This window comes from Drepanopeziza brunnea (genome assembly GCF_022702325.1).
Source record: "Drepanopeziza brunnea f. sp. 'multigermtubi' strain 214-2 chromosome Unknown ctg5, whole genome shotgun sequence".
In the NCBI taxonomy this organism is placed as follows: domain Eukaryota; kingdom Fungi; phylum Ascomycota; class Leotiomycetes; order Helotiales; family Drepanopezizaceae; genus Drepanopeziza; species Drepanopeziza brunnea.
The window spans coordinates 1,941,882-1,957,998 of NW_027094068.1; the positions used below are offsets into that span (position 1 = coordinate 1,941,882).

General features: G+C 50.0%; 5 protein-coding genes across 7 annotated transcripts; 3 read left to right on the plus strand and 2 right to left on the minus strand.

Annotated features, from left to right (window-relative positions):
* Nucleotides 1-861: 861 nt before the first annotated feature.
* On the minus strand, nucleotides 862-1,419 carry L3040_003872 (uncharacterized protein; the record flags this gene model as incomplete). The annotated part of the gene is made up of 1 exon (XM_007294953.2): nucleotides 862-1,419. The coding sequence occupies one exon, from the start codon at nucleotides 1,417-1,419 to the stop codon at nucleotides 862-864; it is 558 nt and encodes a 185-aa protein (XP_007295015.2).
* Nucleotides 1,420-4,848: 3,429 nt separating this feature from the next.
* Nucleotides 4,849-5,892, minus strand: L3040_003873 (uncharacterized protein; the record flags this gene model as incomplete). Of its 2 annotated transcripts, none has more annotated exons than XM_007294951.1 (2): nucleotides 4,849-5,406; nucleotides 5,509-5,892. In XM_007294951.1, 2 exons carry the CDS (start codon nucleotides 5,890-5,892, stop codon nucleotides 4,849-4,851), a joined length of 942 nt encoding a protein of 313 aa, XP_007295013.1. The 2 variants fall into 2 exon arrangements, with proteins under 2 accessions (XP_007295013.1, XP_066012156.1); XM_066156576.1 differs by having other exon boundaries at nucleotides 5,479-5,892.
* A 274-nt stretch (nucleotides 5,893-6,166) lies between these two features.
* On the plus strand, nucleotides 6,167-7,586 carry L3040_003874 (uncharacterized protein; the record flags this gene model as incomplete). The annotated part of the gene is made up of 2 exons (XM_007294950.2): nucleotides 6,167-7,372; nucleotides 7,425-7,586. The coding sequence occupies 2 exons, from the start codon at nucleotides 6,167-6,169 to the stop codon at nucleotides 7,584-7,586; spliced, it is 1,368 nt and encodes a 455-aa protein (XP_007295012.2).
* Nucleotides 7,587-10,391: 2,805 nt separating this feature from the next.
* Nucleotides 10,392-11,847, plus strand: L3040_003875 (uncharacterized protein; the record flags this gene model as incomplete). The annotated part of the gene is made up of 2 exons (XM_007294949.1): nucleotides 10,392-10,447; nucleotides 10,503-11,847. 2 exons carry the CDS (start codon nucleotides 10,392-10,394, stop codon nucleotides 11,845-11,847), a joined length of 1,401 nt encoding a protein of 466 aa, XP_007295011.1.
* A 737-nt stretch (nucleotides 11,848-12,584) lies between these two features.
* On the plus strand, nucleotides 12,585-14,243 carry L3040_003876 (uncharacterized protein; the record flags this gene model as incomplete). 2 transcript variants are annotated; one of them, XM_007294948.2, is made up of 1 exon in its annotated part: nucleotides 12,585-14,243. In XM_007294948.2, one exon carries the CDS (start codon nucleotides 12,585-12,587, stop codon nucleotides 14,241-14,243), a length of 1,659 nt encoding a protein of 552 aa, XP_007295010.2. The 2 variants fall into 2 exon arrangements, with proteins under 2 accessions (XP_007295010.2, XP_066012157.1); XM_066156577.1 differs by having other exon boundaries at nucleotides 12,990-14,243.
* Nucleotides 14,244-16,117: the final 1,874 nt, after the last annotated feature.

A 16,117-nucleotide genomic window follows, 5' to 3' on the forward strand; every position in this document is an offset into this window, starting at 1 on the left:
TGATTTTATCCCGTATATTTTTGGTGCTATTCCGTATATTTGGTCTAGCTTGACGCGGGAATGATTCATTCAGCTTCTTTAATCCTTCCAAGTGGGTAGGAGGAGGCCCCAAAACATTGTGTATTTGTGTTAGTACTTCAATATCGGGGAACACGAAGGATTAGAATAGCCTGGATTGGAGACGCAGCTCAAATACAGTGAGTGCTAGAGCCTAGATGTTCGAGCCTTTGCCGCACTTATTTTCGAGCAGCAGCTCGGGAGACCTAAAATCTGCAGGAGTTCCGACACTCTCCTCGAGTGACTTGTCGACGAAGAACGATTCGCCGAAGTCGATGACTCGGATGTTGCTAGTGCGGTGTCCAAGAAGCCGAGTGAGATCCGCGGTCTCGTAGAGAACTTGGGAGCTTCGGATCCCAAGACTCTTCCGTTGTATGCGCAGACACGATCCACATTAGGTGCACCAAGCTCTTCGTACAGCTTTTCTACCGACTATGAATCGATGCTCTTAAGCTCGAGAAGGACATTCGCACTTGTAAGATCTCTGTGTACAATCTCCACTTCTGCTGAATGGAGAATTGCTAAGGTTTGAGCGAGTTGCAGTGCCATTCTTTGACGGCTCTCCGCATCCATGTAATATTGATTCTGGGTCACCGCGGTGATGTTTGGGCTTAAAAAGCGGGAAACAGTGCAAAAGTGACGTCCGTTCGGGCCATCCACTCAGAAGTTCTCGATTGGAAGGTCGATATATTTTGCAGACTTGCCTTTGTTTATGTACTCTTGGTGTAGGAATATAGGGCTAGGCATCTAAGGTCACGTGGTTACACTAGGTAGCAGGCCTTGGCACCAGCATATAGCTCTCCCTCAGCTAGAATAGCTGACCTCTTCAGACTTCACGAATACAATAGGTACCACCATATATTCGTACTTCTCATTCGGTACCTGTGATACCGACACTTGGATTAGACCGAAAATCTTTAGACTGACGTCTGAAAATTTCTTCGAGAAATCCGCTAGTGCAATCTTGATCGCAACGTAACGTTCCTCTTCTATATCGCGAGCTAGCCAGACGGTTGCGAATGCTTCGTTTCTTAGCTTGTGGACAATCCGGTACTTCCCATCCTTGAAATTGTCACCTATCGACATGGGATGGAATCCATCCTTTGTGTAGTACTCAACATCCTTAACCTTTTCAAATTTGGAGATGCTATAGAGATTGCCGTCGTCTCTTAATTTTTCATTTCCCTTATCTCTCATAGGCTGTATAGTCTCCTTGAGGTCATCCGCGCGCTGGAATATTTCCTTACCTTCGCCCGCATTGGTATCATGTTCCTGCTTTTCGGCGATGCTGCTTACGACGACGATTGGGATGCCGGGCTTGACAGTGGTAGCAGGCTCGTTATCTTGGATTAAGAAGTTCATTTCGTTATGGTCGCGATGCTCTGTATGATGGAGTTGCATGTACTTCGGTTTGTCGAACAAGAGTGGATAAGTGGCAACAATACGTCGCTTGCTGGTGTTGCAAGCACAACTTCATCTACCAAGACTTGCAGAGCTAACAATTCATCACAAACTACTTCTTTTAGCCCTCCCATTTCTGCTGTTATCGCAAGCCCGTCAAAAGCTCCTATCGAGCCCGCCAGTAACCCTTTGGTCTCTCCTTCCGTCGAAAAGGTCACGGTGTCTAGCGTGGAACTAAAAAACGTCTTCGACTTTGCCAACGTTATCAAGGAAAATGTGGCCCAGATTACCCTCGAACGTCTTACCGGCCTGTACAATAAAGCTCTTGATGATGCTCTGAAAGCTGTCTTAGGTTCTGCCGCAGTAATTGAAAACCTAGCAGCTCGCTCATTACAACACCGTGAATATCGCCCGCAGCTTCGCTCTGTTTCGAAACCTCCCTACCGAGATCCGAGCGGTCATCTGGAGGAAAGCCTCACCAGCTTCTCGCATTCTGAATACAAGATTGTAGAAGGTTGTCAGACTCAGCCTAACTACGGGAAAGCTGGAGGAGACTTATGTCGATACGAATTGAGTTTCCAACTTGATTCCTGCAGTTTTCCAGGCTCACTACGAATCCCCTGACTGGGCAAGATCACAGTACAAAGTCCAGCTCTGCAGAGGAAATGATGGATTCAGTTTCTCCTTTCGTCCTCCATCTACCCCTTTAAGGGGGTAAATTCTGACTTTGATACCTAGTTCGGACTGTGTCACACCCTGATCAACCCGCTCACCGATACTCTCTTGATCCAGCGAACTTCCCACAAGCCAATCTCATACCTCCGAAAGATGATGGATGTCTCTGCCTGGTCGAACAATGCCCTGAAGGAGGTCCAGAATGCCGTCTTCGGCACAGCAGTATGGTTCAACCTTAAATCATCCCAACAAAACACGCTGTTCAAGTTCTAGGGTCTCAGAAATCGCGGTTTTATAAGGCATGGATTCGCACGCCACGCGCCGGGTCAGCAGAAGGTCGGCCGGACTATTACCGGATACTGCCAGATCCTGTCATTTCCCTTTCCTATAACCAGCCAAATGGTCAGCGATTATCGCCCAAAAACGTCAGAGGTGGGTGACGCGGGTCAAGCGCGATCTTGCAGAAAATATACAGAAAGTCGAGTAAGGCCTGAGAAATATCGTTAGCTAGAGAAACTTACTTGGTCGCTATGAGTCCTATATTTTCGATAAATCGCAAACGTTTTCTCAAATCCGCATCGTAGACCGGGCGCGCGTAGACTGGACATATCTAGAAAAGTGATAACACCTCGCTTAAAATCTTGACGTAATAAAACGCGAAAAAATACAAAAACAAGGGAAAATGTTAAAAAAAAAAAAAAAAAAAAAAAAAGTTCAAAAAAACTAAAAAACTAAATACCTATAACTTAGCCCTGGGTCAGGACCCCTTCCAAAGAAGCCATTATCGGGTGAATAGGGAAAATACCCTCTATTTTATACCGCGTTCTCATATTAGGAGCGCTTTTCCGGCAGAAGTAGATGGGCTACTTGCAGAATCGACGTAACTAGAGTAAACGGTTGATTGTTTGTAATGGAAGTTGGGATATGGGCATTATAAGGGAGTATATTTTTTGTTTTGCAAAAGTGCGCCGGTGAATTAGCGAGAGGGAGGTTGATCCGATATGCGATGCCAACGAGGCTAGCACCAACCACTTTTCGCTAGGCTTGATGCTCTGTCTTTTTATCTTTGTGATCGTGGAAAGTACTAGGCATATACGCTGAATTTTTACTGATAGATTCGAAGCAAGGTCACTGTTGAACGTGCGATACGAAATAGAGCAGGTGTATTTAGCTGAGCTTCGCTCCCTTATTCTGGATCAACACCTTTCCCACCCACATCTTTCTGTCCCTGAGATGAAGGGGTAACATGACCTTTCAGATGAGACTGTAGGGGGGACGATCGGGCGAGATTGTATGGGAGAGTATGCAAGCGTATCTAGGATTTGAGGTAAGGAAAAACAAGTCTTGAGGGGTAGATGAGAACAGATCCAGGCTTCGCGTTGAGGTATTCTCCTACCTGGTCACATAAAATGCCATAAAAGCTGTTCAGATATGGTGGTCCTTATTTGCCAACGGGGTTCACTTTATTCAAAGCCGCTCTCGGTGTCATTATTTCTGCGATGATGGGTAGTGCTTCTGTCCCAGATGAATACTTATATTCTTCACTGCAAGACCACCCTCGGCCGCGACGACTTCCCCGATGTCTCTCGGTGCCTCTCAAAGATCAGCGGTGTAGTAATCCTGCCCCAAACAAACCTCTTCGCCAACAACGCGCCGAAGACTTTGGCGGCTGGCCACACGGTCGGCACCTACGCCCTGGTCGAGGGCAACAGCTTCGACAACACCAAGACTCCCGTTACCGCGGGATTTTCGAGAACCAGACAGTTTAAGAGCACATGAGACGGTTGCGATCTCGGGATGCAGTGCGGCGCTTGGATGAGTCTACATAGGAAATGCGTTGAAGAGGAGTCGTGCCTTCCCGAAGTGGAAGAGCTCGGGCGTGTTGAGGTGTACCTTAGTCTGGGAAGTGGGCATTGTTATGGCACCACTCTGGGTTCATGATTAATGTTCCGAACAGAGCCAGTATTGGGAATGTCTGAATGTTTGGTTTGGACCAATTGTTAGAGTGGCGATCTTGGCGTTGAGCACACTTAATACTTGTACGTATTTCTTTCACTTTGTACATACATTCAACAGTGCACTCTTTCGCTAATAAGAAGAATATTGGTATTGGGTTGGCGAGAGGGTCATGAAGATCGGGAATATACCACTTGAAAGTAGTCTGATAGGGTCTCTGCGACTCTGCGAGAGTTGAAGGCAGGTATCAAAATACTCACCTGTCTTGCCATCGCAGCTACTTGATTGCCATCGCTGATTGGAAAGGGATGAAGAATAAGCCATGCTGGCTTGTGCGTAGTTGCGAGCCTGGACTGGATTTCAATTGTAGCAAGAGACTTCTCCGTGAGCCCTCCACATTACTTCCCTTCGGCGAATATAGATGCAACATCTGAGCCTTGTGATATAGATCTCAAAGCCCCTGGGAATCACATATTCAAGCAGCAGATCTTGCTGGGAAGACATATATAAGTCCGGAAGTATTTGATGTTGCGAGTCGGGGATGCTTCAGTCATAGAGCCGCCATCAACGATGCTGATGCTGGAAGGAAGGGGAATGTAAAGTTTGGACCGCATCCAAGCCGCATCAGCACCTTGGGGGGTTTGGGAATATGGGAGGGCTCACGACTTCTTCCATGCGCTTGGCTCTCCCACCCATAACCAGTATCAGTCAGATGTTGCCTGCACGTGCTGTTGATGCAAAATACTAATCACTTCGTCTCTAAAACTCGCCCTTCGTCCGCTTCCGCGCCCTTACGCCTTTCTCGTCCTCTTTCGATTCAATCTTCACCGAGCTCTCCTCAGCCTCCTCATCCAAAGACTTCCCAGCACCAACTACCCAAGTCTTCACAATCTCCTTAACCTCCTTAACCTTCTTTTCTTTCCCCTTCGCCTCTCCTACCCGTCTCAAATACCCAGAATACACCACCACCTCCGCCACCCCAATCAAAGCACTCCCACTCATACTCAGCGCTAATCTGGCAGGTGTACTCCACCACTTCGCCGCAATCCATATAGCCGCCGCGCAGGCAAAGACACTAACCAGGACGTTGAATATGAGGGTCACTTGTCTATCGACATCAGCGTATGTGACGCCGTCGTCGTCTGGATCTGAGGCATTGATATTCTGGTGACTCGAGGAGAAAGCTCTTGCTGCTGAGGCGGCTGGGAAGCGCTGGGAGAAGGTTTCCATCGGTGGAGGAGGGTTCGTCATGCGTTCATAGGAACGGGCTTCTTCTTCGCGGCGAAGGCGGGCCATTAGTGCTTTGTATTCTGATGTCTAAAGTGTACGTCAGCCAGCTTTTCAAGGCATAAGGAATGAAATATCCGCTAGAGCGAGGCTGGTATCTACCCGTCCATCTGCATCCCAAGCACCACCTACCGGTTCTGGTTTTGCCGGTGGTGGCGGAACATAGACTCGAGCGCCTTTGAGCAGATCCTCCAGTCGAGACGGTTGTAGTCCTCTGACTTTCATGTTCCGGGCGAGTTCGATGATCTGGCCGTGGGAGATAGGGTTTCCTATCCGGGGATCAGACAGAGCTGGTTCTGATGGTTTACTGCTTGTTTCCTTTCCCTTGAAATCTGCGGCTGCATTTTTCGATTGGGGTTCTCTTTCTCTAGCTTTTCTCAGTGCATCGTCCTCGCCGCCATTGATTTTGTTCGTCGCGTCGCCATCGACGTTTCGTTTCTCACCCACCCTATTCTCGAGGCCCTGATATTTTTCCAGAGCCTCCACGAGAGGATCTGTCATAGTAAGCAATACCATGTTCTTGGTCTACTGCAGTGTCGCGAAAATAAGGCTGGTGAGGTCCCATGTCAAAGTGGAAGCTTCAGGATGTCGGCCTCGGTACTGAGATGGCCCGACAATAATATAGTGCAAATTTTAGATTCCACACCCTCATCTTCACCCTCTAGACAATTCTGCCACGACGACGCCCCTACGCCACTTAATTCATCTGTAGGATATACTGTGGTTTTCTCGGATGTTTGGATCGCAATAAAATTAATCTGTCAATTTCGGCCGCGCAGGAGTCTGGGCTATGAGAATCCCGGCCAGAGCTTCGCTGCTCTTCAACAGCTCCCCAACCTCGACCCTCCCGCTATATTCGGCATGTTCTAGGTGTCAGTTTGCTGGGCAAGAACCAGTACGGTTATTCTTGAACTCGATACACCGGCATCCATCACGGAGGAGGCAATCATCCTGGGCGCAAGCAGCGTCCGTCGCCTCCCATGTTTTCTCGAATGCGACCGCTCGTACAGCAGCTCCTGGAGACGTCAGCGTGGACCCTTTGCGGATAGTGGCGAAGGAGATGAAATTCTTGAAGGGGAATATACAACAGTTGCTGGGATCTGGGCATCCTTCTCTCGATATGGTGGCGAAATACTACACTCAAGCGGAGGGCAAACATGTACGGCCGATGATTGTACTATTGATGTCTCGAGCTACGGCCCTGACTCCCAAGTCTCCCCGGTATAATGCCCAGCAGCAAACGACGGATATTGACGATTCCATTTCACCAATGTCCATTTTGGCGGATGTCAATCCCACCGAGCCCTCCTCGAACCCTCTCACGCATTCACAAACCTCATACCCTGCGACAGACAGCGATATCCTGCCAACTCAACGACGGCTCGCAGAGATTACAGAGCTGATCCACACAGCTTCACTACTTCACGACGATGTGATTGACCATTCAGTGGCCCGGCGCGGAGCACCCTCCGCAAACCTCGAATTTGGAAACAAGATGGCAGTTCTTGCGGGGGATTTTCTCTTGGGCCGGGCCTCCGTGGCACTAGCCAGGTTACGAGATGCAGAGGTCACGGAGCTTCTTGCAACAGTCATTGCAAATTTGGTGGAGGGAGAATTCATGCAATTGAAGAACACGGCTCGAGACGAGAAGAACCCAGTCTGGACCGAGGATACCGTCACATACTACCTGCAGAAGACATATCTCAAATCTGCAAGCCTGATCTCCAAATCTTGCAGGGCGGCCGCGCTTCTGGGGGGGTCAGATACTCAGACGGCGGATGCGGCGTACGCCTACGGAAAGAACCTAGGCCTCGCATTTCAATTGGTGGACGACATGTTGGATTATACGATCAGTGAGAAGGAGTTAGGAAAGCCAGCAGGTGCTGATCTAGAACTTGGATTAGCCACTGCCCCGTTGTTGTTTGCGTGGAAGAATAACGCAGAGCTCGGGTCGCTAGTAGGGAGGAAGTTTGCCCACGAGGGCGATGTGACTAGGGTAGATCTCACCCCAAATTTTTTCCATGTTTCAGCTACTTACACATTCCCAGGCACGAGAATTGGTTCTCCAAAGCAACGGACTCGATCAAACACGAGCTCTGGCCGAGGAATACGCAAATCGAGCCATCGCAGCCATTTCCGCCTTCCCCGATAGCGAGGCCAAGGAGGGCTTGGTAGAGATGGCGATCAAGACCCTGAAGCGGAGGAAGTGAGAGCGAGATTTCTGTATAGGCTCCTCGTATTCTTGCGGCAAGGATGCCGCACTGTATAACGCATGCATTAGAGAATCCGCATAGACGATTGTATTATACGTAAGCGTTATAACGAGTGGTCTAGCTAGTAGAGGCTGGCCAATATACTTTTTTGCCACTCTGCCGCGTGTTTTTTTCTGGCGATTCCCGGAGGATTTCTTGGGGATTGGAACTTGAGAAGGTCAGTGATCCGATATGGCTACTGATTGGGATTCTGTTCGCTTCCTGTTGCTATAAAAATGTCACCTTCTCCTTTCTGGTCCTTCTCAGTCAACCATCGCAGTCGCCATCTATTCTCGCACGCTCTATCAATGCTTTTTTTTTCAGCGATTGTCGCCTCTGCATTTGTCACGCACTGTTACAGCATAGGTACCTACTTCTCCCCGGGATCTGCTGCTTATGAGAAAAGTGTTTTCGAGTTCACGGAAAGCATTTATTACCTGACCATTGTGAATAGAACAAGTGTTATGCTAGTTAGTGTATGCGTCGTCATAGCAAAGCATTTTGTACCCTGCTGCCCATAGCCGGCGTGACATCAATTCTGGCTGGATTGTAAGGACCTCGGACGCATCATTCATCCTTTGTAGATAGATTGGTAGAGGTAGCTTTGCAGCAGTCAAAACACCTAACCGGAAACACCCGAGCGAGAATTGAATCCAGGTCTAGGTCATCTTGCAATCCGTGACGATAGCCTCCCGCTCATAATAAATCTTACTGATTTTTGTGGTTGTCGTCGGCGCTTCAGACATCGTACCAAAGCCTACCAATACCCGCCCACACTGCGCGGCTAATGGGCTTGGGTTAAGATCTGACACGACATGTTGACTCTCTTCAACAGGTGAATAAGATACACTTGAGCCAGGATGAGGGATGAAAATCGCGGACTCGACTGGGAAGGTGGGGGTTCTTTGCGAGGGAGAATCACTCGACCAGTGTGGCCATGCCGCGTTGTGATAGAAACTATTGCGATCACTAGCTGTATTTACTCTTCGTGCTTGGATATATGATGTGTACACGCATAAATTTCGAAATTCGAGATTGATGATGAGAGATCACAGAGTGGGACAGGTGCTAGCCGGTGCAGTTGACTACCAGGTGATAGCTGGCACGAAGTGCTGAGAGAAACACTGATGCCAAATGTACCCGTGGCATTCGTATTTCCAAAGAATCATAAGCAGTATATGAAGTTCAGGTCGAGGATGACAGATTTTCGTGATATGCAATGTTCAGCTAGGCCTCGTGGTCCAGCCTGGGAAGCTTCGCTAGCATCCTCTTGGACATGTTCAAGTCGGTCGATTGAAGTCTACTTCTTCTCGGTTCGGACCGGGCAGTTGTTAATGCTGGTAATTCTTTCCGCAATACTTCCATACGAATGACTACTGGGCACTGTTGTAAAATTCCTCGTACCGGGGGACATGGTGTATGACCAGGGAAAAATACCACGGATACGAATAGCGGAATCCTACGTACTTACGGATGAAATAAAAGAACTTATATCTCGCCTCATTTATATAACGCACTCACCGACAGCCGATTCCACATCTCGTCTCAGCCCGGGGAGGCTTCTCAAACCCGTGGATTCAGCTACTGGTGCATTTTCCAGTTCGTGGGACTGGCCTCGATCAACCCAGAGCTCGTTTGTTGAGTGAAATTACACATACGTCTTTGGCCATTGCCTAGACTATAAGAGGTATATCTCAACCACTTGATGAGCATTAAATTGCGACGGAACGGACTGTAAATGGCAAGGAACGCGAATTACCGTGCTTCCATTTGGATACATGGTAGTCCGAAACCAGTTAAGTCTAGACATGGTGTAGCCAAAGTAAATCCTCCATTGGGTGAAGCAGCAGAGTCACACCTCCCTTCGAGGAAATTCCTCATCATGTTATCAGAGCAACGGCAAGAGGTGGATGGGTAGCGACCGCATCTGGCCGATTCCTCAATCGGCCACAGATGGACATCAGTATCATCTGCTACTTGATAGCATGAGTGGCCGGATTAAGGTCAACCAATGTTCGTCCATGGAAACTTGAATGCTGAAAGTAGTGTTATACCAACAACTACGTAGGTCTTGGTTTTCGCGAGAAGAATGCAACATATCATGAGCTTGCTAGTTGATGGGTGCTTGCCACTCACAGATATTAGGAAGGTCCGTTAAGGCCGCTGGATTGAAATCTCCAATTTTCCATAATACGTAGTATAATCAAGACAAGACAAGACAAGACAAGACAAGAGTTGACGTTCCTCGCTCCCTAACCAGGGGCTCGAAGCGAGGTGGCTAGAATAAACGCGCTAGTGCTGGAGCCCCACATTTTTTCGATACTTCCAATCTTCGGCGCGTCGACTTCCTTCGACCATAAACATCAACTTCAACACTCTTGAAGCACATCACCCTCGATACAACCTTCGGTCAGGACACTCATAAGGAGAGTCTTTCTGTGTCAAACTGCTCACTGACCCACAGAATATACAGTTTTCCGGCGCTGCGACGCCTATTTTGTGGTGCAGGATTTGCCTCGCTTTGAGGCGTGCCTTCAACTGCACCCCCCGGCTCTAAAGGAGTTCGGCTTTCTCTCTCCCACTGTATTCACTAGCGTGGACAGAGCCGCAACCCGAATAAAGGCCGTCGCTAACCCTCTCGGTTAATATAAGTCATGGACTTCTTATATTCGTAGCGATCCTCGCTTCGACTAAACATCATCAACATATTCCAGACTGTCAACTTCGACACCAGCTCCTGACAACACCATCTTTCGAGTCAATATGGAGACAGGCAAGGCTGCCCTAGGCAAGATGGGGGGGACCTCAGGCAACCACAGGTATGACCAGCTTCTGTTTCTCTTCAGCTTCAACCACGCTAATACCAAATTTCAGAGCGCCCTTGAAGACATACTCTCGTCGCAAACCCCACAATACCTCAGAGCAAACCCCAGCAAAGAGAAAACGCGCAGAAGAACCTCAATCTCCTGAAGAGCTACCTCCCGCGAAGAAATTCGCGCCTTCTTCCATCAAAAATTACTTTCAGCCGCTGTCCAGCTCTTCAAGCCCCGCGCAAACCCGAGCGGCTCATCAACCTTCAGACGATCTTGCCTCAAGATCGACGCCTCCTTCGTCTCCTCCGACCTTTACCCCATCTTCACCCTCGCCGAAGACAGCCAAGCCACCGCGCCAACTTCTACGGCGGAGAAAGCGGCCGAAACGAAGACTTACAACAAAACTCGATCTGTCACCTATCAAGATGTCGACCTCTGAGAGTTCAGTCCTTATGAATTGCTGCATCGAGGGCACATGCCAGCATGATAACAACACTGCTCGCCTCGCTCGCAACGAGAAAATCATGTCAGCCAAGTTTGACGAAGAAGACGGCTACACGAACACCATCGACAACATTCAAGTCCCACCTCTGGATGAGGTGCTCGCCGCAATTCCCCTTACGTTCGAGCATGGACGACGTACCGCAAAGATGATTCAAACCCTGATTTCAGCAGGCCAGAACCCACCAAGATGTTCGGTCTGCAAGCTCCCCTTCAATGCCAACAACGCAGAGGACATTATCACACACAAAATGGTTCACAACAATATTGAATTCTTGAACTCAAACAAGCATGATCTCTCCGTTATTACGGATCCAGCCTGGACTCGCGACGTTGGCTCGTCTCACAAGATCACGTTTTGCAAGTTTGATGAGCACGCTTCGTTGACTGTTCGAGAGTTCGCCATTGATGTCGTCAGGAATAAGGTTGATCGGGCCTTGGGATATGTAGGATACGAATCCAATGCTAATGCCGAAGCTTATGAACTTGGTCGCGATATGTTGTCAGGAGTAGCCAAAGTCTACATTGCCTTCGTTGGACCACCAGGACTTAAGCCCGCCCTGCGCGCCGTTGGTGTGGTTGTTGTGAGGAGGGCAATGGCGGCATCGCTCTACTCTCGGCAGGATGGACAAGAGAAGTGGACTGCCCAGGATCATGAATGTGACATGATCGTCGATCGGATCTGGGTTGACGAAGAGTACCGCAAGCTGGTCCCGATGAGCGATGAGCCACAACACCTCGCCACCAGACTGGTTGACTTTGCCCGCCTCAACTTCTATTACGGCTACACAGTCGCGAAGGAAAAAACTGCTTTCTCACAACCTACCTCGAGTGGTTACCGCTTCGCCTGTCGCTATTTTGACGGTGTATGGGGTCCTGGAGAGCTCCTCGCTGTGAAGCTATGAAGGGGATGGCGGTTTTATAGATGGGTCGGGGAGTTTGTAGCAGTGATTTTCAATGCATCGGGGGTGGGGGGCGATTGGCGTTTGGTGCTGCGTGGTTTTATTTTGATTTTGTAGTGGAATGGAATGAATCAAAGTCCTGCTAGCAGCTGCTAGCAGGCATAAACCTCGATCTTAAGAATATTGACCGTGATATGAAGATACCAAACGAAAGATCTATCGATTCTCCTCACCAGCCGGGGAAGGATTTGTACTTCGGAGACGAATCTAGACTCGGATATGAGTACATATTACACGGAGATAGTCGATTATCAAGGCCTCGGAAAGATGATGAAGATAGTTAATTATATGCTTCCAAGAGGCAGGGGAACACTTTGATCTTTATCATGGTCTCCCATGGATGAGTTTTGAATGCGCTGAACCGCACATGGGAATATCCAGCAAATCATATGCTGGAGTTTCATTCATTAGGAAAAAGACGGGATGAAAAGCGCTGCTCGGGGCTTCAGCCTACAGTCGTGATGTGGGGAACCGCTGTCTGTCCAGAACTTAAGCTTCAATGTGGCCCAGGCTCAAGAGCTCATGATCCATCATCACCGAGTATCCGGGCAGCAGTGACAGTGGCAGCGCCGACGACGACAACGACGAAGACGGCGACGATCACACGAACAAACACCGTTGAGATGCCCTCAGTAATACAGCAAACAACCGAGCAAGAATCTGGATGTCTCCCACGTACAATGTCTGCGGAACTCCCTGCCTCGAATCCGTTCCGGAGGAGAATCTATGCAGCCCTCCCCTCTGCCATGTCAGAGCGCCCCTCTGCGAATTCCCAAATATCGGCCGACTACGCAGAACCGCAAACAGATCCTGTGGGAGGTGAAGGGACAGGTGTACTGAAGAAGATCACCAAGAAAGTCAGGGTTCATTCGCCTCCTCCGCCATCGCTCTCCAGTCCAACCATATCCGACTCATCCTCAACGGTTGGGAATGAAATCTATAATACATCCGGCAGGCCTACAAAATCTGCCATACCGCGGGAAGAGGATCCTTTCGAAAATGCGACCGCGGACACGAGCGATGATGAGGAAACAAGTAGACTTGGTAGGGTTCCGGCAAACCCGTTCTCGAAGACATTGGAGACTATGGAAAACCCGGGACGAGGTACCGGAACAGTACCACCAAGGAAGGCCAGCAACGCGGGGCGAGCATCTATGGATGTAGATGCTTTCAAGAGGCTATTAATGACGGGAAATTCTGGGCTGGCTACGCCCCCGACACAGACTGGAGCTCAGGCGCATGTGGCACACGCTCTCGGGAACGGGGGGAGTAGTACAGACACAACATCTCTATGTCGGCAGTCTGTGTTTGAGGCCATTCAAGAGCCATTGACAGAATCACCTCGCACATCACACGAGATATCAGAGCCGGATGATGATCGGAGGGGGTTGGTGGCAGAGATGTCGCACTCGTCCGCAGGCAGAAAGAAACCCCCTCCACCAAGCTCGAGACATGGGAAAATGATAAATATGGAACTGAAGAACGAGAATACACCTATTAGCACGCAATCACCTCCTACATCAGGCTCCATTACCTCCCAACATTACATCAGCTCCAGTCAGCACTCCCAGACAGACCTCAACAAGCCTCTGCCTCCAGCTCCGAACCGCGCCAGCCATGATTCGGAACGTGAATCTATCTTCGACAAGGAATCTGCTGGGAAGACACCAGAGCCTCCCTCTCCATCGCCATCATTGCGGTACAAGACGCCGCCCGCCCCGCCTCTTACTCGCCGGCACAGCCAGAAGATGGCCGAATCGAAGTTGAGACGAGCCGGCTCGACCCGGTTATCACCCAATCCCGAAGAGGAGCCTCCCAGAGTCCCCAGCTCTGGAAGTGAGAACAGGAGGAAATCCTCTGAAAGTGCCAGAGCTCCTCCGCCTCCGCCCTCCCGCCGTCTGGGCTCTTTAAGAGTCTCACCGAAAACTTGTGTAAATTCGCCTTCGACTGTCTCTTTGCCCGCTCCACCGCCTGCTCGAAGATCGTCTCGGTCCTTAACTGGAGGCAGACCATCTTCAGTCTACAGTCTGGATCTATCGTCGACGAACAAACGGTCCTCCGTCGTGGCGCCTCCGCCTCCACCGCCTCGCCACCATGGAACCTCACCCGAGTCGCAATTGTTCGGGGACTCCCAAAGACGAAGCGGTGAGTACCATCGAAGCACGGAGGTCACCCGGCCAGGATCGTCGAGCTCGTCCTCACTACTGCACGAGAATCTGCATGAGGAACCAGTGCAAATTCCAGCACAGGCGAGCAAACTCGATGTTCTCGCCGATTTAAGCAAATTGCAACGCGAGATCGACGCACTGCGCACCCAGAGCGTGAAGCGAATCACATGAAACCGATGTTTGGATCGGCAGTGTATACTTAATACAAACGAAGGGATTATGACGAGGATAGATGACATGGTGGAGAACATACCGGCTCCGCATCACACGGGCGTCTATCTGTTTTGCCATGTCGCTACCGTCGGTCGTCGGTACTGAACATGGGTCGGAGCTCCCCAATGCCGGGTTTCATGGTCGTCCGTATGCTTATTTGAGTCTGAGCGCGAGGGCCGTCAAGGGATCGGATCTTTGGGGGGGGGAGGTTTTTTTTTTTTTTTTTTTTTTCAAAGACGAAGGCTGGAATTGTCTTGGGCGTCTTGGGCATAATATGTCGACATCAGCCGCACCTGCCAAGTGACGCAAGCCAGGCGAATCTGAGCCCTTTACTTTACGTAGATTTTTAGAGTTTCTGCGGGCTGTGGTGGCAAGTGAGGGGAAAATGGGCACGACAGGGAAGGGCGAGCTCGGGAGATCACGGCTGAGGCGACGAGCTTTGTTGATTCTGGGATCCCGGGTCCCGGGTCGCTTGCTAGGCTTGGCCTGGGGTATGGCATAAATTAATGCCCAAAGGGCGAATTGAGGTCTGGAGCGAGATCCTGGGGAATCCGGACTGGGAAAGCCGGGCTGGGTATCGTCTACGTCAGCTTGTACTGCACTGGAATGGGGCCCGGCTGGTCTATATTACCGTTCCTACATTGATCACCGAGGGCTGCGACCAAGACGGACGGGACGGGAAACTTTCTCTGGTGCGTCACGCGCGATCAGCACCGATATTGATTGAGGTTACCGGTATCATATTGGGATTTGGAATTGCGAGGCGATGATGTCCCGGTACGATCGTCGCCGAAAGGGGGAGGGGAGCTTCCACATCGGTGATCGGGAGCTGCGGGCACGAAGAAGACTGGGAGGAACTTGTCGTCCCTCTCGCGGTCTGGCAAAGGTCTGGCTGCAGACTCTGTATGTAATTGTATCATGGGATAATATCAATGGGGTTCTCTCGAGACTATAAATGGTACATCAGACTTCGCCGTGTCGTGAGTAAGGTGTCTCCTCTCCCTCCATCTCTTCTCCCTCTTCATCTTCGCCCTTTTTACAGCCCCGTCGCATGGTCACGGCGGTACGTCTCGAGTACGGTACACGGTTGTACTTGCAGAGCGCTGAATTTGGATTGGAATGTACTTCTTAGAATCCACCTACCATCATCCATCCACCTACCAGCATCCATCCACTTCCTAGCATCCATCCATCCATCCATCCACCCACCTCCTCAAATACACTCCCTCCACCGGCATCTCCCTCTTCCCGGAATCTCCTCGCCCACCTGCGCAGCGCAAGCCGACAGACATCATCTCACCGATTCGGGGCGCAACCAGGCGGGTAGGGGGGTTTTACGCATGTATGTACATATGTGCCTAGTCTCCGTGTGTGTGTGTGTGTGTGTGTGTGTGTGTGTGTGTGTGTGTGTGTGTGTGTGTGTGTGGCGGCCGATATCAATCAACAGCAAGCAAGCAAGCAAGCATGCAAGCAAGCAAGCAAGCAATCAGCTATAGCGAGCGATCGATCGATCGATCGTCTTCGCTGTACTAGTAGTAGTAGTAGTAGTAGTAGTAGTAGTAGTAGTAATAATAATAGTAGTAGTAATAAGGATAAGGGCGGAAGGGTGTGCTTTGTGCTTTGTGCTTACGGGCAGGCAGGCAGGCAGCTTTGGATATCATTCCCGCGCTGGTGTCTGATATGTCTGATTTGTCTGATATGTGTGTATGGGGGGGAGATGAGATAGCTCTGTCAGGTCAGCTCAGCTCAGGTCAGGTCAGGTCAGAGAAGAAGCGGGATGACTGACTGACTGGCTGACTGACTGACTGACTGACTGACTGACTGACTAGATA